General features: G+C 34.6%; 1 protein-coding gene across 2 annotated transcripts in view; it reads left to right on the top strand.

Annotated features, from left to right (window-relative positions):
* Nucleotides 1-23,011, top strand: part of LOC145680944 (heat shock protein 110-like) — a 241,511-nt gene that overhangs the window by 120,864 nt on the left and 97,636 nt on the right. For both annotated transcript variants that reach the window (XM_081752153.1, XM_081752152.1), the window contains exons 5-7: nt 509-753; nt 5,029-5,105; nt 16,519-16,777. In XM_081752153.1, the coding sequence (XP_081608279.1) occupies nt 509-753; nt 5,029-5,105; nt 16,519-16,777 (581 nt within the window). The remainder of the gene's footprint in view (nt 1-508; nt 754-5,028; nt 5,106-16,518; nt 16,778-23,011) is intronic.

Here is a 23,011-nt window from a genome sequence, read left to right as displayed (position 1 = left end):
TTTCACATCACTTTAAATGTGTATATCTACTGAAGAAAATAATTACGCTTCTTTTTCATATTTTCTACTGTTATCGTATGCAATTAATCATGTAATGCCTTAAGGCAGTGTTCCCAACCGGTGTCTTGACTATTGATGTGTCCCGCAGTCTTATAGAGTGTGTCGCGAAATTTTAGAATCTAAACATCATGAAGTACAATCGATTTGACGATAGGCTGTACGTTAATGCCTCCGACAGCAGGAATATGCAGTACTACATAGTCATTATTATATAGAAACTTATTTTCCACTATTATAATATATATTATTATTAATAAAAAGCAAGTATGTCGAGATGTGAGTTTTCAGTAAAGTGTATCGTCAGCTAAACAAGGTTGGAAACCGCTGCCCTAAGGTCTATACAATTCGCAGTTTTTCTTCAAAATAGGAGAATGTCTCTTTGCACATGAACATTATGTAGAAATTACGCGTACATTATATTTAAGTTATCTAATGCTTTTTATTCTAGATATTGAGCCGTGCTTCTAATCCTTTGCTGGGTGGACGTAAAATTGATGACATCATAGCTAATCATTTTGCAACTGAAATATCGTCGAAGAATGGAATTAAACTCAGCAAAACTGACCGTGCCTATCTTAAACTTCTGGAAGAAGCAGAGAAACTAAAAAAGCGAATGTCAGCAAACCCTAAGAACATTCCCTACAATGTTGAGAATATCATTGAAAACATAAATATTTGCGGAGAGATGAAGAGGTAGGAAATATTTTTTTTAACCTTGTACATGTGTTGTGATGTGTGACCATCATACTATAGATTTTCATAATATAAAACTGGTAAAAAAAAGTATATATTCGCTTAAATATCTTCTTGTTCTGTATTATGTTTTGAATGGGTTTTCTTCCCTTAGTTGAATAAATAATAATAATAAATTTCTTTATGTATTTTGCTGTTAGTTCCAGAAAGATTGCTCTTAGTCTTTTCCTTTTAATTTATTTCTTTATTTAAATTAATTTGTTTATTTCTATCGTATTGATTCTTGAAATTAACTAATGGTAATTTCACCCCGCAGTAAGGAAAATGTGATTCTTTCCTCAAATTTATCAGAGCACTTTTGGAAAAAAGTTGTATTGTTGCTTTCCGCTTTTTGTATAAATTCTTGATTTTGTTCACGAGTTACAATTAGGTAAGTAGCCTAGAGTATACTCTACATCTTGTTCTTTCTTGTTTTTAGTACTTTTATGATTTCTATCATATTGGAAAATTTATTAGACTTCCAAACTCTGCTCTGCATAAATATCGGAAGTTGTATAGAACGGCTATGTCCATCTGTCTGCTAAATGTCAGCTGGTATGAGCAAAAGCGGTGATAGAGATCGAAAATATGTTTCTTGTAATCTATTTAGCGTCTTAAGAAAATATAGCATCTTCATTCGTATTGTTCTACTAAAATCGAAAGTGGTAACAATTTGCTTTTCCTTTCTTTATATTTTTCAGTCTGCACTTCTCCCTGCTGTGGCCAATTGTTACGGACTTACTAGGGAACAGACTCAACTGCCTCTTGTATCTCTTTGCTCTCTCACAACTTACTTCATTTTTCGTAGCATTGTCTTCTGCTATAACCTTTTAGCCACTTTGCAGGGCAGGCGAGGCAATCTTTTGTGCATGGTATCTTAATATTTTAACTATTCCTTTTTATCCCTTTTTTGTAATTTATTTATTTACGAAGTATTTATACGTAGACTGCTAAAAAGTTCCTAGCTTAGCCCAGAGAGAATAGAGCTAGAGAGATGAAATTACACAGCTATTTAACATTTCCTTCTGAGACTTAACCACTTGGTACAGCGGTGTTGCAGGTCTTCTAACTCTGCTAATATAATTCCTTTAATTGAGTCTGAAATCAAGTTGAATATGTTGGACGTCAGTAATGTCTTTAAAATAATGTCACATGAGGTGTTTCCTTAGTTTGAGAACAAAATAATAAAAGGATATAGGTCAGGGTGGCGGACCAGTCCAGGGGATGGCGGACCAATTGGAATCCCAGGGTATTCAATTTGGCAGCCACAATGTGGGACATATGAGCTGGACAATTGTTGTTCAAAATGAAATGTCTTTTGATTTGGCGCAACTGGTCCAATAAGTTAGCATAATATTTGCCGATGATATTAAGAGCTCCGTGGTAAGTAGACTACCAGCAGAATACATTTTTGTACCAGAAAATTATGCGATGACCTTGTTTGCAGATTTTTAGGTGCGAAACTCCTTTGGCTACAGAGATCTGGAGTGGCACCACTCCATTGACTGATTCTTTGTCTCAGACTCATAGATATGGAGTTAGGTTTCATCTTCAGTTTCAAATAGGATCAAAATGTTTGGAGTGCTAGCCTCGAAATGGGCCAAAATTATCATGGATGCTTCAACTCGTTTCTTCTTATGATTACTGTTTAGACAAGGAGCAATCCAAGGGAAAATTTTGTCAGATTCAAATCTATAACTTGGCGCCCCCTTTCTCCCTCCCCAGTAAAGATTAGGGCGAAAATTTCTGTACGTAGGACGTGATAGTTTTTTTACTAGCCGCTTAAATTACAATTACATTGCTCTTTTGCTCACAACGGTAGGCTGATACTTTACTGTAGGTCTAAATTATTTTCGATAAAAAATAACTGTAAAAGTGAAACATTTAAAAAGCACATTATTTATTGAAGTATAAGGACGCGAGACATATCTTTCGCGTGGGCCTTGTGCGGGCTCTACAGGTATTCTGGCATTTACTGCTCAAAGCTTGCGATCACTGTTCAGTTAACTATTGATAATGAACCCAACATATTGCATGAAGTATTCAGTAGCTGGACTATATTTTGGCTGATATTTATCTGTCTTCAGGGATCAGTTCATGGACAACATCACAAGTTGCCGAGCTTATTTCAGTTGAATGATGCTCATTGTGAGGCCATTTTCAATATTGAAGTGACCAGTCTCAAAACGATCTGTCCAGGTTTCGATGGTGCTGTAGATCACTGTCCATTTGTTGTTTGTGACATCCAATAATTCCACAGACTAACTAAGCGTTTGGGATCAGTCCCAGAAATGAAATACTTGCAGCTCACTCATACAAAACAAAAAACAAATTTCCAACAGTAACAAAAAAAAGAAAAAAAGAAAGAAAGAAAAAGAAAAAGAAAAAGGAAAAAGAAAGCAAAAAACGCAGTTTGGGGCTACCTTAATCCTTTCTTCTAAGGTAGAACAGTATAAAACTGGAAAGGAAACGATTTTCGTTTGAACTGCAACAGAACTTTTCTTTTCTATTGTTTATTTTATTTTATTTTATTTTGTAAACCTATGAATTGTATGTTTGATGAGTCATGTGTTACTTCGTCAGTTAGACTATTAAATGTTAATTCGTTAGAAGTAGCTTTATAAGTAGAACTGAAAGCTGGACTATCAGACTGTACACCTCTAATTGTTGTTTGAAACAAATGGTTTTGTAGGAATCAGAATTACACTAGTTTCTACTGTAATGATATTAAATTTAAATACACAATATGTAAATATAAAAATAGAGAGAATACACGAGATTACATACTGTAGGTAAGAACCGAATACGGAAGTGCTTGGTAAGTCTGTTTTATTTTCCATTCCTGTTTGTTAATAAATCATTCAACATCCTTCACTCGATGACTACCATGTTGGAAGCCGGTTACTTTATGTATAATATGATTTAATGGTAGAGTAAATTCCATGTGTTTTATTATAAGATCTTGATTTGAAAACATACAAATCAACTGTCATTTAGTTGTGGCAACAAATCGTTACTTAAACTATTAGTCGGGTGTGTTTCTTGAGAATTAGTCAATGAATTAGGCAACTTCTATCTAATTTTAATTTGCCAGTTTTATTGGTCAAAAATTTTCGATACCTTACTTCCACACTCTTGCTACCTTTTCGGGGAACTCACGAATCCATTTATTATTATCTGGAGATATTCAGAAAATATTTTTTAATTCTAAAATTCATTGCGTATAACTGAAGAAATTGATTTTACAAAATCTATAAGCTTTACTTCACCATCTTCATTGCTGTGTGTTGGTTTGAATGGAAAATCCGTTTACAAACTTGAAAAAGCGTCTTATTTTCAGGAATTAAACATAGTTTCAACAATCTTACTGTAATATTATTTAAACACATCACCAATCAAATGGTGAATAAAGTTTCGCAGCTAAATAAGGCGGATTACTACCGCAGCTAAATAAGGCGGATTTTGTTCTAGTGAATGTGTACTTATATTGTGGTAATAAATAATTATAACGAAATTCCGGGAATTTTTTGATTGCCCCTCGTAATTCGAATTGTTTGACTTCAGCCAACATGTAATTTTTTCGTGGATATAGTTTTGGTCTGTTATTGTTTATCTTAGGTCCACATTAGACTTCACTTTGTCAAGATAATTTTTTGATATTTTAATGTGCCCATAATTTGCAGTATTATGGCCACGACGAATTTCTGTGTGTTTAGTTTACTCTGCATTTATTTCTACACTCACGTTCCTGCAGGCGTTTAACTATATTTGTGTATGTATTAAGAAGGTCCCAGATAAATTGTGAAGATGCTTCACACTGTTTCACATAAGAATGTAGTTTGGAAGAAAAACAGCCAAAATCTGTATGTTGAGATACCACCACAGTATTCATTGGTAAGATTGAGGAAGAATTTTACGATGGTTGGATGCATGATTCGAACTCAGGGTCCTACTGATTGCAAAGGAAGAGCGTTATACAGTTACTAACGCTGGTTTTCTTACAAGCTTGTAACATATATTTCAGAAAATACCTTGATCAGTTAAGTTAATCATCACAGTGATGGATTTTGTCGAAATGGGGTAATAGAAACGTTCATACATGTAAGATGACCATTTACATTTCAGTTGAAAACGGTATTATGAAAACTCGTACTTCAAAATGAATATGTATATACCACTATATACCGATTTAAATGCAATGAATGATGATATAATTGCTGGTTTTGATACTTTCAGGTCTGAGATGGAGTCTCTTTGTGAAGAATTGTTCACAAATATCGAAGCGTGCTTTCGAAAATGTCTGAAAGATTCAAGTGAGTACAACATTATTAAGATTCTAAAGTTAAAATAAAAATCTTAATATAGAAATATAGGAGATTCGTAGTTAGAGGATGTGTATTTTAATTTTGTTTAATAAAATGCAATCCAAGTCGGAGAAGAATGTTCAACACAACATTAAATAAGGTACGAACATACGGTACAGAAAAGCGATTACTCACTCATGCTTTGCTCAACCAGTTTCTCTGTTGGAATGATCTATGAAATCCACGAAGACAGACATACCAAAGTACGAGGAAATGCCAGAAAACTCCTAACGTCACCATTGTAGAGATGAACTAGTAATCTACACTTTGGTTCACAGACAAGTCCTCTATAGGTTCATCCCGCGTTGCCTTATGTTTCTTACATCTATGGATCAGTGTTAATACATAAAAACCTCCGAAAGTTGGAGGTAAATCAGGTTTCCATCGTATTACTGACCTAGGTAATCAGACGGAGCCAGATCGGGTGAATGGTGGGTTGCAGGCGTTCGTAGCCATATAGTTGCTCAAGAACGAGGTTTTGTGCTGCTCAATGTACCGGTTCATTTTCCGCTAGCAGCAACACATCTTTTGGGGTTTGCCCCATCTCTTTGCTTTGATAGTATTATCCAACTTCTGCAGCAGGTTTCTGTAATGTGTTCTTGTGCTTGTAGCTCCTTTTTGTAAATAATCAGTAAGATCGTACCTTTATGGTCCCTAAACACGCACATGACTTTGATGAACTAACGCTGTATTTTTACCTTTTTGGAGGTGATAGAAGAGGTGTGCTTCCATATTCTACTCATCTCTTCGATTTTAGGGTCAAATAGATACACCTACCATCCATCCATAGTCGCATCTGTTTACTAAAGCATCCTTTTTTTGTGTATACGTTCGAAAAGCTTTGTCACATTTCACACTTTACTGTTTCTTGAAAAGGTGATATTAATCTTGAAATACACTTTGATTCCACTTTCCTCATATTCAGAATGCCAAGTAATATGATGTGAGTGCACCCCTACTAATGTCCAACTCCCTAGCTAAACATTTGATCACACGTCTATCTTCATACTTTAGCTAACCAACTTTTGCCATAACACTTGGATTTTTAGCCGTTGAGCGACGACTTTCCATTGAGTCATTCTGTAGACTTGTGCGACCATATTTGAATTTTCTCTTCCAATGTTTCACTGTGTCATAAGATGGGCGTTCCTCACGATACACAACTACCATCTCTTCATATATCGTTTTTTTCCTATTTTCCTTGAAGATGGAGGAACCTATTCAGAGCTCGATGTTCAGTTTTGTTCAGCATACTGCCGCCGTCTAGTTCTCTGGTTGTAATATCAATTCAACAGGAGCAATAAAGGTAACACAAGGATTAACGAGGTGCCAACCTATAATTCTGCGAATTTTTACATTATTAGCACATCTCCATCAATATGATAAACTTTTCGGCATTCCCTCGTAGAGTCATAGGAAATAATGAAGATTTGAGGCTTATTGTTAGATTTACAGACTAAAGAGAGAGCTGATAGGAGGAGTCCACCAAAGGAATCAAGAGGGATATTAGATTTTAAATTGCAGTAATGAGTGAGTGCGCTCTATTTTCAGTCACAAATGTACTCTGAAAGGTTTTCAAGATTCGGAATTTGGGTAGAGCTGTTTGCAAAATCAACTTTCAACTTATTTTCTATACTCACAATATAATTCACAAAAATCAGCAGCTTCAAACCAGGAACAATGAGATAAATTTGCTTTAGATACTTTAATTGATAATAAAATTCCTTTTATTATGTGTTATCAATGACTTGCAGTTAAAAGAAGCACACTTGGAATTACCTGTATTATAGGAGCAAATTGAGACACATGATCTACTAAAAATTATACATAAAAAGCAGGGTGGATTGATTTAAATCAGTCTGATTTAAATCACGATTTAAATCAAGATTTAAATCACTTGATTTTTTAAATAAAAATCGTTGATTTAAATCAAATTCCTAAATAAATTAATTTAAGTAAAATCCCGTTTCTGTTCTGTTATTTCGATTATGAAAGTTAATAATCATAATACAATAAGACTCAAATGTACAGTATAGTATGAAAACAGGTGTCATGCGAGAATGATTAGGGAAAATCCCGTTTTGAACAGGTAAGGGAGCAATCCTGCTTTCTTCTTTTCGTAACATTGGGTTTGGGTTTTAAAATCGTTAACTATTTCAACGGGGAAATCACCATCAACATTTAAGACGAAAATTCTTTTTTGTGCTGTCTGTTTGTTTGTTCCCAGATAATAGGACGTATTTAAAGGGGTCCTATCCCCTCCAAATCTTTTTTTTTTTTTTTTTTTTTGTTAAATTTATAATTTTAGGCGAAATTTATATATTTCATGCCGCAAGCTAGTTCTGAGTTCTTTAAAAAAAATCAAATGCCAAATATCAGTAACTTTTGTGGAAAAAAGTGTCATTTTGATAAACGTTGCTGTACTTTTTCCTTAATGCTTAGCCTTTTAAATGATATCACCTATTTTTAGGTGATAAGATAGAATCTTCATTATTCGATTTAAAAAGTACCAATAAAGCTTTTTACTTCGTTTTCTTCAAGACTAGAGGCATTTTAGAACACGTTACATATGCTTTCACGCCTTTCTGCGTTCAAGCATAGTGTGTGATGACGTCATAAATTTAAAAAGATATTTTTTATTATGCGTATTATTATTATTTTTTGGCAGGTTACCTTTTGCATTCAGAAGACTGAAATTTTGCACACTCGTTCAGTGCATCCCTTAATAATTTTCAGATGTTTTCAGATCTCTGCGTGGAAACAGCGGGGTCCAGAGGGGCAAACATGTTTTAAAAAAGGATATTTTTAACAAAAAAAAAAAAACTTTTTTCGTGATTTTCCCGCCTTAGATGGAGGCATATGAATGGTACCGTTTGAAAGGCTGTTCTATTCTGAAGAAAATGATGTACGTACTATGCTCCTAGGATAAATAGGGATGTCTCAGGAAACTGTTACCTGAGATCCTGTTATATACGGGAATCTGGGATGGGAGTATTATTTTTCGCAGGTTTAGAATACTTTTGCACCTACAAGATTGAAATTTTGCACATTTACTCAGTGCACCCCTCAGTATTTTTCAGATTTGTTTCAGATCTCTGCCTTAAAACAGAGGAAGGTGTCCACAGAGGTAATATATATATATTTAATAGAAAATTCCTTTTTTCGTGATTTACCCGCCCCAGATACATGATGGAAACTTTTGAAGGGTACCGTTTGAAAATTTGTTTTAATCTGAAGAGAATAATGTACAAATCATGATCCTAGGATAAATAGGGATGTGTGAGGAAAATTTTATATTACATCCGGGTCATCTGGGGCCTTGTGGGAATGTTCTTAGCTCACTGTTAAATTTCGTCACCCTTACTACTCAAGATAGAAGCTTGAAAATTTGTACACACATTTAGTACACCCCTTAGTATTTCCCAGTTGATTTTGAGATCTGTGCGTTAACACAGAGGAATCCAGAAGGGATAAAAAAAATTTAAAAATAGTAAAAAAAAGAAAAAAAGAAAAAAAATGACTATTACTCTCAAAATTTCCCGCTTCAAGGACATGATAGGGAGATGTGAATGTTACTGTTTCAAAATCTGTTCTATTCTAAAGAGAGTGATGTATGTACCATGATCCTAGGATAAATAGGGATGATGCTGTAGCTGCTTGACTGAAAGTCTATAATTTACCTTTAAAAAGAGCCATAATTTAAAAGGGTTAAGAAACATTGCTTGGGATTGATATAGGTTAACGATTGGGGATAATTCAAAATTCAACCTCAATATTTTCACTTAAATGGCATAATTAGCATTTAATACTAATTCCTAATGTTTTTTCTTCAGTTCGCGACTTGTATTATACGAGGAGAAAGATTTGATTTAAATCAAAAAAATCGATTTAAAAAAAAAAAAATCAACAAAAATGATTTTTTAAAAAAAAAAATCATGATTTTTTTCCACCCTGATAGAAAGTACCTTGTTACGAAGATAGATAAACATTCATGTACTGTGAATATAAGTTTAAGCTGTCAGCTGTCTAATAATAAAAGTGATAAAAGTGTAATAAATTGTTTTAAAACATTACATTGCAGAATTTCATTGAGCTTATAATTATGTTTTTAAAAGTTTTTATTAATCAACTCTGCAAGAAAATCGTAACTATTCATCAAGAAGAAAATTTAGTGACTTCTAAAATTTTGTACGTGTATTTTGGAAGAAGATGTTCTTCGTTCTACGTAGTAACACGTTACAAGTTAGAACTATGAAGGAAGAGTGGATGAAAATAGAGGAATATTAAGGTGACCTTGATTCAGTTTATTTCTCTTTCATGAAACATGTAGTTTAAGAAGGTTCATGACTTTAAAAGGGATACTGTACAATAACTGAGAAGAATTTGGGATTCCCAAGAAGATTGTAAAATTGATGAAGCCATGGCGTAGAACCTCATTCTTAAGCTACCATATTTTTATAACGAAATTTTAAATAAGCTTAAGAACTTCAGGTATAAGCTTTTCTATATATGTTTCAAACTATCAATGAAACAAACCTGCTAACTTTTTACTTTTGCACTTTCACAAACGTACAGGCATTCTCATTTTTTTTTTTTTTAATTTTTAAACATAATTATTATATAAATTGTACAATTATTCACTAAATCTCTATCGGTTGATGACGTAAACTAATTTGATTGTAACAGTAAGTTATATTTCGTCGCATTTATAAACATTACTTAAGATTAACTTTTCAGACAGATTTTATTGTATTCGAACATTTAATTTTGTACTAAGCCACTCGTTTCCCAACTTTACATCTTCGAAACTTTGGGTTCTTCCAACATGTTATATAGTCTGCTTTTTGAACGAAGTAATAAATGTTTGAAATTTTAGTTCATGGATGATTTAATAGAATAAAAGAGTTATGATGTCTATTTTACATTTTATGTGGTTTATTTAGCCCGTACAGTATTAATATAGCGGCAAGAGGTTATAATATACAAAGTATAAAAGCGTAGATCGACAAGAATGCAATATTGTTCTTAAATCTTCTAATATTGTTCTTAAGAATGCAATATTCTAGCATTTACATCTATTATTCGCGATCTATTTCAATCTTCATAATTGATTTCAATCTTCATACTCTATTTTAATCATCTTGGTGGATAAATATTAAGTATCTAGACAGTATTTTTATTATTGTGAAATAAATTTTCCTTGAATCTTTGCTATATTTTTAAAAATAATTTACACAAGAAATATATTTTATTGTGGTTCTAACAAACACATACAGAAGAGATACAGTCATTATTTAATCAATAACTTTTACGTTTTAATAAGCCCTGGAAGTCTCTTACCGTGTTACTATTATGCAGTTACCGAGTTACTCAGATTTTTCCCATGTTTTCAAAGTATCATTGTTATTTCAATATACATAAATAAATTCTTAATATTTATTTTCTTGAAAATCGTATGATGGTAAATTTTTTGTACTATGATATTCATACAAGAATCAGTATGAACTGTAATCAAAAAGTGATCAGCGTGTGCGTCTGTTTACAGTAAGCGCCGACTTTTCGACTTACATAATAGTCGATTTACGTAAATTCACAGTTCTGTAATAAATCACATAAATTACAATATATCTGTATATAAAATATGATATTATAATATTTATCATACTTTTATAGTTTAAGTCAAAGTAAATGTTACTCCATAATTTATTTATAAATTATTAATTAGTAATATATACATATACATACTTACTTATACATGCATATAATAATAATAATAAATATTACAATTTCGTACAAAGTTGCATTTGAACAATTTACAAAGTACATTTACGTAATATTCAGGTTACTAAAGGTTTACGGAGTGTCTACTTACTAACTCGTGAGATTATTTGTTTTAAATTTTTCATGTAATTAATTTTATATGTATGAGTCATTTTGTAACTTGAAATCCTGCTCGGTCTATTATTTATTATAATTCGATATTCTAGCATGTACCGGATTGTTTAAACCATAATTATTTTAAGTTCATATGTTATATACTCATTCTCTTGTATTAAGTCTCCTGTTGTTACATTTATACTATTACTATCACATTTTCATTTAAATATGCAATATACAATTATGTCATTGTATAACAGTTTCTTTATTATGCGATAATCATTTCTTTTGTGTCTACTAATTTAATCAGTGTACAAAGATGTTAATCTCATTACAGGAGCAAATAAGTTTCCACAGTGGCTAATTTATAATTACAACTTATTGCTACTAATAATTGTTTGCTATAAAATAATATTTTTATTCTACTTTTCATACACTGCTGAATTATATTAACTACCGTCACATCTTTAATGGGGCTTATTATCAGACCTGTAATACAAACAATTTTTCTGCCCCTCTATTCTTTTCGTTGAGAATTATTTCACTGATTCAAGCTTCTTTCAATGGTTTTGATAAATCATAAATTTAAAATATATAATGTTCTGTGTTTCAGTCTGATCGTCTTGCACCTCATAATAGAAGCTCCTCTCTGTTCTTTCTTAAGTTCTTAGCATTCATTTTTCTTATTATTTCCCATCTGTCGTCTTTCTTAATTTCTTGTTTTTTAGGATACCCGTTTATTTGGTTTCTTCGTCTTCTTGGAGCACTTGTGGTAGTTTCGGTTGTACTTCTAAATCTTTACTAATTTTCGTCTCCTAGAACTTCAATATTCAATGTTCCCTAATGCGACTTCTTTTTTCCCTTTCTTGTAGAGTACTATCTTCTAGCTTAAGCTATTTTATACTAGTTCCTTTTTACAAAATTGCGTTCGTTGCTAGATCCCATTGTTACTTCTTTGGATTATGTAATCCGTGAACTATGCTATTGCTATGTAGACAATCACTTCATCTGATTTATTTTCAAGTGTTGTATATTTTTGCATACCAATAAGTTTATCTGCGACACACTCAAAGATACTGAAGTATTTTATCATCAATTTCTGACCCCCCATTTTTTTCACAGTTTTATTCATCTGTTTCTTCTTTGAAGTATGATGTCTCTTTTATACTTGATATACTATATGTCATCATATTTTTCATATATTTTTCTATCCCTTTTTAGTCTCCTTTATACGGTATATCAAAAAGTAAGGTGAATTTTCGATTTACTGAAAAATGTGAAGAGATAAATATCTGAAACTGTACCATGTTTGACACAAGATATCACATTAACATCCGACATAGGAACCATTACGATCCAAACATGCATTCCAACGTGACACAAAATCGTCCATGCCCTTTGCAAAGAAATGTTGCTCGAGGTTCGCTAACGAGGTAATCATAGTATGTTGTGACTTCCAGTATATTGAAATGGAAGGTGGTTAGGGGCGATACTCCTCACTGAACCATATGAGAGTTGCAATGTCATGCAACCTCGCTCTTCTGCCTTCATGAATCATCACATTGACGTCACACACATTCCTGTTGGTGATGGACCTTCCAATTCTGTCATCATCTGTAACAGTCCTCTTACCATATAGGAATGAGTTGCACCACACATATACTTGTTTCTGCAACATCTCTCTCCATTGACTTCCACCAATTCTCGTTGAATGTCAGATGGTTTCTGTCTCTTCGCTCATAAAAAACGAATAACACCGCACACCTTCTCCTTAGAGTAGTGTTCAAGTCGATGCGTCATCTTTAACTCGCTCTAGGTACTAGACACGTTGACGTAGAAGGCTGTAATTGCCGTCAGACTTCTCTCACCTTGGTATCTATATGAAAAAGTAATATAAAATAAAATATAAATAAAAAATAGCTACACTAAAAGCTCTTCAGCTTTAGAATCAGATTCACCGTACTTTCTATACACTTTACATTAAATTTCTCACTTATAACAAAAATACGTACAGTACACATAGACTCTGTATTTTATATCATGCTGTTGATTTGTTGAAAAAAAATATATATATTATCTTGAGCTCTTGATGGCTAAGCGGTTAGCGTACGCGCCTTCCTGGCGAGAGCTCATGTATCTAGGCAGTTAGAATTCCACGTTAAATTGTAGGTCCATGTCCCATATAGTCTCGTTGTTGAAAGGGAAGCTAAACTGAAATTCATATCAAATTTGTATTATCTTCCAGTTTCACTATAATTGGGCATACTTTACAGAGCGAGCTGCACTTCATTTTTACGGATCGTCTAATAGCATCCAGTCTTTCCCTGTCACATGAAGTGTATATCAGAATCGAGTTGCAGTCCCTTCCTCATACTTTTTTCCCACTTTATCTTCTATATTACGTTGAAGATTCTAACTAACTTACTAACTCTATGCCCTATGACACCCGGAGGTTTAGTGCTGCATTCACAAAAGCTCTCGATTGACTTTTATCCTTGGTCAAACTGGACCCAGTTTCTACGTTGTATTCCTATTTCTGGGAGATCCATCTTAATGTTGTCCTTCCATCTGCGCTGAGGTCTTCGTAATGATCGTTTTCCGATTGGATTTCCAGTTAAAACTTTGAAAGCGTTCATACTTTCTTCCATTTTGGCTACATGACCTGCCCACCTAAGCCTCTAGGTTTGATGACTTTAACAATGTTTGGTGAACGATAGAAATTATGTAGTTTCTCGTTAGGAAGTTTCCGCCATTCACCATGTCTGTTCCTTTTGGATCCGAATATTCGCCTTGAGATCTTCTCAAATACTTTCAGTCTACGTTCTTCCTCAGAGTAAGCGACCATGTTTTGCAACCATACAGAACAACAGGCATGATTAGCACAACAGGCATGATACAGAATACAGGCAACAGGCAGGCTTTGAAGATTCTACGTATCATATCTTGTTTCCCTCCTAAATGACGATTTTGTGCAGCTTGTGTAGACAACTGGCCTTATCGTTACGGGAAGCAGTAGCCTCGCTGCTGATAGTCTCCATTAAATCCTGATCATTCATTCATTGAAATGATTAACAATATTTTGGTTACTTTTCTGTTCTTGTATTTCGGCATTTCGGATTGTCACTCTTCTTTTCCGCGATTTTCTGAAATACGCCAAACTGGTACGATAGATCATCAATTCCACGAACTATATGGATGTTTTGCTAGTTTTTTTTCTTTTAGTTTTGTTTATATGTTTTAAATGTCAGTTAATCCACAATAGATGTGCTTGAAATGTATATCCAAATGTCTCAGCAGGCCTTGAATGAGAGCAGTCAGAAACATCAAGAGCAGAGAATCATACGATTTTCGTTCAAGAAATGAGTAAGGCAAAATTAATACTTTATCAAATCAAGGGATAAATGTGGCCAGGGAAGCGGATATTTATTTGGAGTGTTCACCGTGTTATACCTGTTTGAGCAACCTTGATCATGAATGAGTTAGAAATGAAATTCCAATTAGGAAGGACGAGAGAAGGAAAAAAGCTGCGAAAGGAAAGTTAATCTAGGTCGAGAAAAAGAAGAAAAATATAAACTTGTAAAAAAATATATTCTGGTTGTATCTGTTGTTTTAAATTCTGTTGAGGAGAAGATTGTTGAAAAGTAGTTTATTGTCAGTTGAATTGAGTTCATTTTGAGTTTAACATTCCTTTCAGCAGCGAGACTATATGAGGCGGCTACTGATTAAGGTGGAATCCGAACCACATGAACTCCCATCGGGAATCGAACCCGGGTCTCCCACGTCATAGTTTATTGTGATCAGAGCAAAAGGATTAGGAGCTTATCAAAAGAAACTGAGCTTTTATAAGTACCGAAATGTAGGATTTAAAAGTGGACACTCACGCTAGCCACAAAGCCAGCTGAAAAGGCTTGTGTGTAGAAATTGGCCTCTTATATGAAGGTGTAGAAGTTGCTTGCACATTATTCTGTCGATGGCGATTCTCTTGTCTAGTGCACCGTTAACCTCTAGTGTAATCTATTACCAAGGTTCCTACTCGTCCTAGAAAACCTGGAAATATCCTTGAATTGATTTTGTCCTGGAAACATCCTGGAAATGCCTTGGAAAATGCATTTCTGTCCTTGAAATCTACAGAAATACTGAATGTCATATTTTTCATAATTATAACGAAGATTTTAATTGATTGCTAATTTTGTTTGGTATTCCTGTTTTTGTGCTGAATAATAATTTGTCATGATCCTCATGTGTGGGTTGGTTGGTGGGCTCTCTTCTTCTTTCGTTCACTAGTCTGTCAACCCATTTTTGGATGATGTCTTCACTAGCACTATCCTCCAGAAACTGTGCTTTGTACCAGTATCAATCTTCCACAGAATGGTGTATGATAACATTTTCCATAAAGACCTTACTTCAATCAATATCACGAAAGAAATGCTGCATCGTGCCTTTTATGCAAGGCAACGCTATATGGCAGAGCTAGAGAAAATAAGGACTGTTGAAAGAGAAAGTCAAGTGCAGAACAAGAGGAAAGATATAAGTGAAAATGTACAGCAGCTGCAGAGAAAGAAAAGGAAATTGATGGAAACAAGTGAAGCTTTGGAGACTGAAGCAAACCAGCTTGCACTTAAAGCAGAGCAGAAGTCTTGCCTTACTTTATTGACAAAGTCAAATGCTATCAGTAGAGCAGCTTCGCTAAAGAAGAAAGAGATTATGTCTGTAGATGAGGAAATCATACAACTCCATACTCAGTTGAAAAACTTGAAATATAATTCCTTTTTTCTTTTCCTAATTATATCTGTCACATTCACACAATGAAGATGCCATGTACGAAAAAATAGATTTTTGTTGTTTGTAAATTTGTTCGGTGCACAATTAAAGTGTCTTGTAGAAAGAATGAAAATACATGTGCTGGATGAGGGTGGATCTGGTGGCTATAAGGAAAGTTGAGGCCACAAAAAAAGTACATTACGCTATGCTTCGTTTTGTGTATTTGATTATTGTGTATTATTACTGTACTTGCATTAATATTCACTGCATAAGCTACTTTTCATTTTACCGTTATGAGTTTTGAACCTACAATTGCAATCCTGTTATAACCTTCCTGTGTCGAAGTCCTGGAAAATTGGTGATTTGTCCTGGAAACGTCCTGGAAATGTACTGTAATTTGTTTTGGGAAAGAGAGTGGGAACCCTGTATTACGCATCTTCTTGCTATATATGTAAACAAAATAAATTAAACATTTTCTTCTTTCTCCTTGTGAAGAAGAAACATTCCGTAATTCCGTAAATCCGTAGATTATTTAAAGCAATTACATTCTAAACAAAGTAGGCATTGCTTTCTGTTCATTACTGCATGACTTATCGCTTCGCTGTTAGAACTTTTGCCACTCGAATGTTAACTCTTCATAGTATTAGGATGTTTGAGCTGATTTTTGCAAAATTTCATGTATCAACATGAAATTTCATACTATTTCTTGACTTTTTTCATCTAGAGTTACGCCCCGAAGAAATCTATACAATTGAAATAGTAGGTGGATCAACCCGTGTTCCTGCTATTAAAGACTTAATTGAAAAGGTTTTTGGAAAGCCTCCAAGCACAACACTTAATCAAGAAGAAGTCGTCGCCAAGGGATGTGCCCTTCAGGCCGCAATGCTGATGTCAAATTTTCGTATTCAAGAGTTCAAAGTAGAGGATATCCTGCCATACTCAATTATGTTGGTATGGGATGAAGAAGTACCAGCTCAGGACGGGTAAGAATTAAAATTTTAATATTTTCTAAATAAAGATGCAAAGCATTTAATTTTGTTCTTGATTTATTGTGTATCTCGGGTTGTGTATTGGGTTTCATTATGGCGTTATAGATATATATATTGTAATTTGAGAAGATTTCAGAGCTCCTGCAAGAATTTTTCTCAGCACCTCTTCGTAATATGCTCCTTGCTTAAATATTTTTCTGAAAATTCCATTATTTAATTCGATTTTTCGTTTTGTGTTTCACTGTCCCACATAATCTAAAAAGCTGACCACTAACAACGACAAATCAATACAAATGACTTAATTTTCATATAGCTGTTAGCTATATCAAATAGAATGCAGCATATTGCATCAGTTATATCAACTGTGAGAGCAATTACTATGTATCTAAAAATCAGTGGTCCGATATTCAGAATATATATATAGGGAAAGAGATGTTGTATTTATTGATCTAGAAAAGATTTTTGACGGGGTGAACAGGAAAGTGTTGGTGGATGTTTTGAGAATGGTTGGGTTGGAATGGAAAGATCGAAGATCTATAAAGAAATTTATGTATGAACCAACAGATAAATGTTGAAATAAGAGAAGAATGATAGAGGAGAGCGCAGTTGGGAGGAGATTTCGGCAGAGATGCTGTCTCGTGCCGACTTTATTTAATATCTATCTAAAACAGATAGTGAACAAGAGTCCACATTCGATAGGAGGTAGAATGATTAAGTGTATAGGTTTGCAGATATGGCATTTGTTGCGGAATCTGACAGGAAAGTTAACTAGATGTAAGGGAACGTGATAAAGGGCTGTGAAGAATATAGCATGAAAATAAACATTAAAAAAGACGAGTGCCAAGGTGATTCCAACGAAGTGGTCAGTGTGAAGTATAGAAATAAGAGGGAAGAAAACAGAACAGATGAATAGTTTTCGATACCTGGGCAGTATTATTAGTGATGAAGTGCGAACGTGAAACAAAAGCAAGGACAGGAATGTCGAAAGAAGCATTTAGGAGAACGAAAAGTTTATTTTGTGGGTCCTTGAACAAAAGGTTTAGAAAAAGAGTCATAAAATGTTTCATGTGGAGTATTGTGCTATATGGGGCAGGAGCATGGACATTACGCAAGAACTATGCAAAAAAAGACAGGAAGCTCTCCAAATGTTGATGTGGAGAGGAATAAGCTGGGTCAAACAGAAAACAGTGATATGGTATGTAGAATAGTGAAAGAGAACAATTTTAGATGTAACTAAAAAGAGGAACAGAAACTGGTTGAGACATTAGCTGAAAAGGAACTGTATCATGAGGAATGTCCTGTTAGGCATGGTGGCAATTAAAAGAGTGAAAGAGGCTACAGTTGATTGACGGTATTAAAATAGAAAAACCGTACGTGAAGACTAGAAAGGCTAGATAAAGACCATGGTGCATGGAAGCTTCTCAGATGTGGCAAGTGACCTTTCAATAATGATATTAGTGACAGTACACAGTTATATTATATTATTTTACCATGCACTCTATACAATATATATATATATATATATATATATATATATACAGGGTGGTTCAGTAATGTTGGACAGCCCTGAATATATCGAAAACCAGAAGAGATATTAGCAAGAGTTTGGTGGATCCAGATACTTGTGGAAGGGGGACGTCTTTTGAGGTACCACACAATGTTACCAGGTCAACAGTGTTGCCAGCTCAGTACAAAGTTGTATTTTTTAAAATGGAACATATAGAAGTTTATGCCATCAAAAGAATTAGTACAGAATGTGAATACCAACAAGCGAAACCGCACCTGTCAGTGTTGCCAAATAAGGAAGTTATAAAGCTTCAAAGATCAAGAAATTAAAGTGTCCGTAGAGCAAAACTAGCAAAAAGGCAAGAAAAATAATACTACGGAATGAAAAGGAGTAACCGAAAGAGTAAACCAAAGAACGCACAGCATCCAGTGAGTAACAGGGTTGCCACAGCAAAGGGGGAAAAAATTGAAAATTTTGCCGTTGCTATAGGAGGAAAAGTGCCCATATGACATAATGCTGGAAACACCATAGAAAGTTCATGTAAGATTCAGGAATCCTAACAGCGTTTGTTCGAAATCAATATCTCTAACCGTTTCCGAGATACACCAAAGGTGTGCGGAGTTTGCAACACTGCATATTAATTCCCTCGCCCTCCAAACTACAGAAACGAGTAATGAAAATGATACGCCCAACAAAATGTAAGAACTACACGGGTCTAATCGTCAAATCAATTATGCAGTTATTGTATTTTCGCATTGTCTTAACGACGAACTCCAGTTGCGTTCGAGTTGGATAAATTTAAATTTTGATGACATCTCTTTAGCTTCGTTAGTTATTTTTCGGTAACTTTCCGTGATTACACGACTACGCATTTTTGATCGTAAAGAAACATTATCCATGGAACTGCAACTAACTATCAAATAACGGAAATTATGTACTGTTACCATTTTGAAAGATATAAATAAACTTTTCAGTAAGGCATGCATATTAGTTTCAACGTCCTCACTTTCTTCCGGCACATCAGTAATTCCCTCGCGATACATTGTTTGAAAATGGCTGTATTAGATCGTAAAATCAAATTTTGAGGAAAGGACATAAATCAGATTTACATCCATGCAAGAACTTTCAAGAATAACTGTTATATAATTGGCTAAACCATAACTATCAAAATTTGGTGAACTATTTCTAGAATTAGTTCACCTTCTCTCTTAAGACCAATTTTTGTTGATACATTATACGCTTGCTTGACTGTCTTCTGCCCTATTTTGCTATTACCCAATGGTGTTCTGTTGGCGTCCGCACGTTATTGTATTTTCGCATTGTCTTAACGACGAACTCCAGTTGCGTTCGAGTTGGATAAATTTAAATTTTGATGACATCTCTTTAGCTTCGTTAGTTATTTTTCGGTAACTTTCCGTGATTACACGACTACGCATTTTTAGTTTAGAAAAATATGTTCAAATGAACAATCTACTGCTTCTCTTAAGGAACAGGAAATTCCACTAACTACCTAGGTTACGTACATTTCTCGTATATTCGTTCATTTCTGATTCAAAGTAAACCAACTATTTTAGGAAAGTGATGAAAACTCCCTGTCTAGTAGCATCGTCGAAGCTTGGCGTATGGATCAGTATCGTACTGTGTTTAATTCCGTTCTTTAGCATTATATTGTTCGCCGAGTAAACTCATGTATTCGACAGTAAAAAAACAAATATATTTATTCAGGTTTGAACATTTTAATATTAGCTGCAGCATTATTGCAGCTTTGGGATCGCAATTTCTAATAATTTAATTAAAATAATGAACCTGTTTTAAAATATATAAAGCACTTGCAAATGCGAATATTAACTTATGTACTATTACATTTTGTATTATTATTATTATTATTATTATTATTATTATTAAATATTACCCGTTTTATTTTATATAGTAATACAGAAGGTAGTTTGATTTATATGGAACCTATTTTGAATGATATTCACCGTACGAGAAATCTCGCCGCACCACCGATACTGTTCTATTGAAACCCCGGTATTGTGTAGTACCATTCGATATCAAAACTTTCATTGGAGCAAACTCCGGCGAATCTGGGACAAGTTAATTCGGTCCAGTCCTCCCTACTTATTTCCAGAAGCCAGCGTGAGTGTGCGCTCGTCGATGTTGAAGATGTACTTTTAACAGAACAGAGCCACAGAAATTCATTGAAGTGGTATCAGTGCTCTTTGCAGGAATGTTTTGAAATAGAATGACACGAATTCCAAATTTCCGTTTCATTTTCTGATTAAAAAAAAATCAGAGATGTTGTGACAGTATGACTTGAAGCCTGGTTTGTATGGATTCTCACCTGTTTGGCATCCGCATCGTACAATTGTGGGATGTCGGTACGGAAGATAGATGTCATAATGGTTTCCTGGAAGTATTATTGGCTTTCACGTTTACATTAACCTTATTTATCAGCAGCTTCACCGGATAACCGAATCCCGTAACAATCATAAAGTCACGCGGGAGACCTTTTCAGCAGTGGTGAACAGAGTGTAAAAGGCTACTTTTTATATCTTTCACGTTATATCAGCGTCCGAATGAGGCAGCCAGCAACAGATGTGTGCTTCATCAATTACGACGACTGCCTGCCATTTGGATACCACCAAGTGTTTTTCATACACTTTCCTGCTGTTCTTTCTTCGTTCTTCAATGCGATGCGGGAGCAGGTGGTGACGTTGCCCTTACGGCGGAACCACTTACTAATAGCTGTTCTAACAGTTAAAGGTTCTAAATTGAATCGCTGTCCCATCGCATCTTAGGGATTCCCTGCAGGAGTATATTTGCCTCTTTCCTTGAAGCCTTTTTCCTTGTGCTTTACGTTGGCGATTGTTTTGCCACTGGCTCCTTGTTTGTACTTCTGCAGTACTGTGTAGGAGACCCGATACAATTTTCTATGGAAGTGAATCCCATGGATCCCTCATTAATCTGTAGGTGTATAGCCTCGCTGCGGACAGGGACGCTAAAATCTGGTAAACCAACCAACCATGTCCCGTAGTTGTTTCTCGAGTGTGAATCCAGTCTCCTGGCTCTTGTTATACTGTGCATATTGATTAAAAGGGATAATGGAAATGGTCCATGTTCCATTTGATGACACTCGCTCATCTAGAACTTCTGTATTGTTCGCTACTGCAGATGGATCGTTGTAGCTTCATCCCTCAAACTGCAGTGTCATTCTTAATTTAATCCGATCTACACTGAACAGCCTAGGGTATTGCTATTAATACAGTTCTCGCTCCTGCGTTTCTGTGGTCACTCAAGCTGAGAACATTTTGTACAGGCTGGGTAGTTAAAGTTCATTTTCTAAACTGATTCAGAGGAACGTAGCCTTTAGGTGTTGTCAACTACAGGTATTATCAACATAATAGAAAATTCTGAAGAAAGTGAATCTTACCTGGTTAATACTGGGTCAGAGCATCATTAGCCTGCAGAACAGTTCTCATTTCTCACAGAATGTAAGTCATAATTGGTTTGCAGAGGAATATTATACTATTTCTCATACAGCACAGTACTCAGTTCCATCAATGATAATGGTAAGGTTTTCTGCTCTGGGTTCTAAGTCTCGGAATCAAACACATGTCTTTAATAATGTTGAGTCTAGGCATTGGGCATACCAAGGGAGATGTAATTCATTCCGATATATATGAAGTTCTTCAACAGCTTCAGCAGTGTGAATTGGCATATTGTTATCTTCGAATATTATCAATGTCTATAGCATCATCTAGACCATAGGTTGCAGCATTCTTTCAACTACAGTACCTATACATACAATAATTTGCAGTAATGCGTCCTCGTTACAGGTCCCGCAGAATATCGGAAAATTCGTGCGCACAAGATCACAAAGCCACATCTAAGAATTTAGATACAGAGGAAATAGTTGAAAGCATAAGTTTCTTTAGGATTCTGACATACATAAATACGGCGTATTGGAGATGGCCAGAGCCGTAGATAGGGATTTCGGCGCTCGAGGCGAAGTAAGAATTCGGCGCCCCCTACACTCACCACACCAAATTTACCTTACTTTATGCATATAAGAGAAGCAGGTTTTGTAGTTATGCTATGTTGATTCCTTTATCAAGCTGCTTGGACAGACCATTGCAACAGCCAAAAGCGATCATTATGTATTATTTTACAAATAAGAGCTGTTTTCAAGACGCGTATTTTGGACTTTTAGTTAAACTTGACTAAACTACCTCTGGTTGTATACAGATCCATTTGGAGATCAGTTATGGAAATTTACAGTACAACTATTTGTAACGTTTCATATTATCGATTAAAAATGAAATTTCAAAATATTAGAAACTATGTGCTTTTGAAGTGTTCGAAATGGGTGACAACATTAATTTCCAGTAATAATTGTAAACTTTTGTAATCTTATTCTGTATATGACCACACGATTAGCATTTTGATTTCCATTCTTTTAATATCAGCATTTAAACTGGTTGAATTTGTTAAATGACGATGTAAAAGACACTTTTTAAGGATAAGTATCACTGTATTAGACTAAGTCCCGCGATACCATATGAAAATTCTATTAGAGGATTTGAATGCAAAGGTAGGGCGACAGGATATTTTGAAACCGGTTATGGAGAAAGAAAGTTTCCATAAGGAAAGTAATGACAACGGCGTTAGTTTCGTGAAATTTGGAACATCTAAAAGCCTCATCGTGAAGAGTACAAAAT

The sequence above is a fragment of the Thermobia domestica genome, chromosome 3, assembly GCF_964235325.1.
Source record: "Thermobia domestica chromosome 3, izTheDome1.hap1.1, whole genome shotgun sequence".
NCBI lineage: Eukaryota > Metazoa > Arthropoda > Insecta > Zygentoma > Lepismatidae > Thermobia > Thermobia domestica.
The sequence above is the reverse complement of the archived record's forward strand: the minus strand, read 5'-3'. Positions and strand labels throughout refer to the sequence as shown.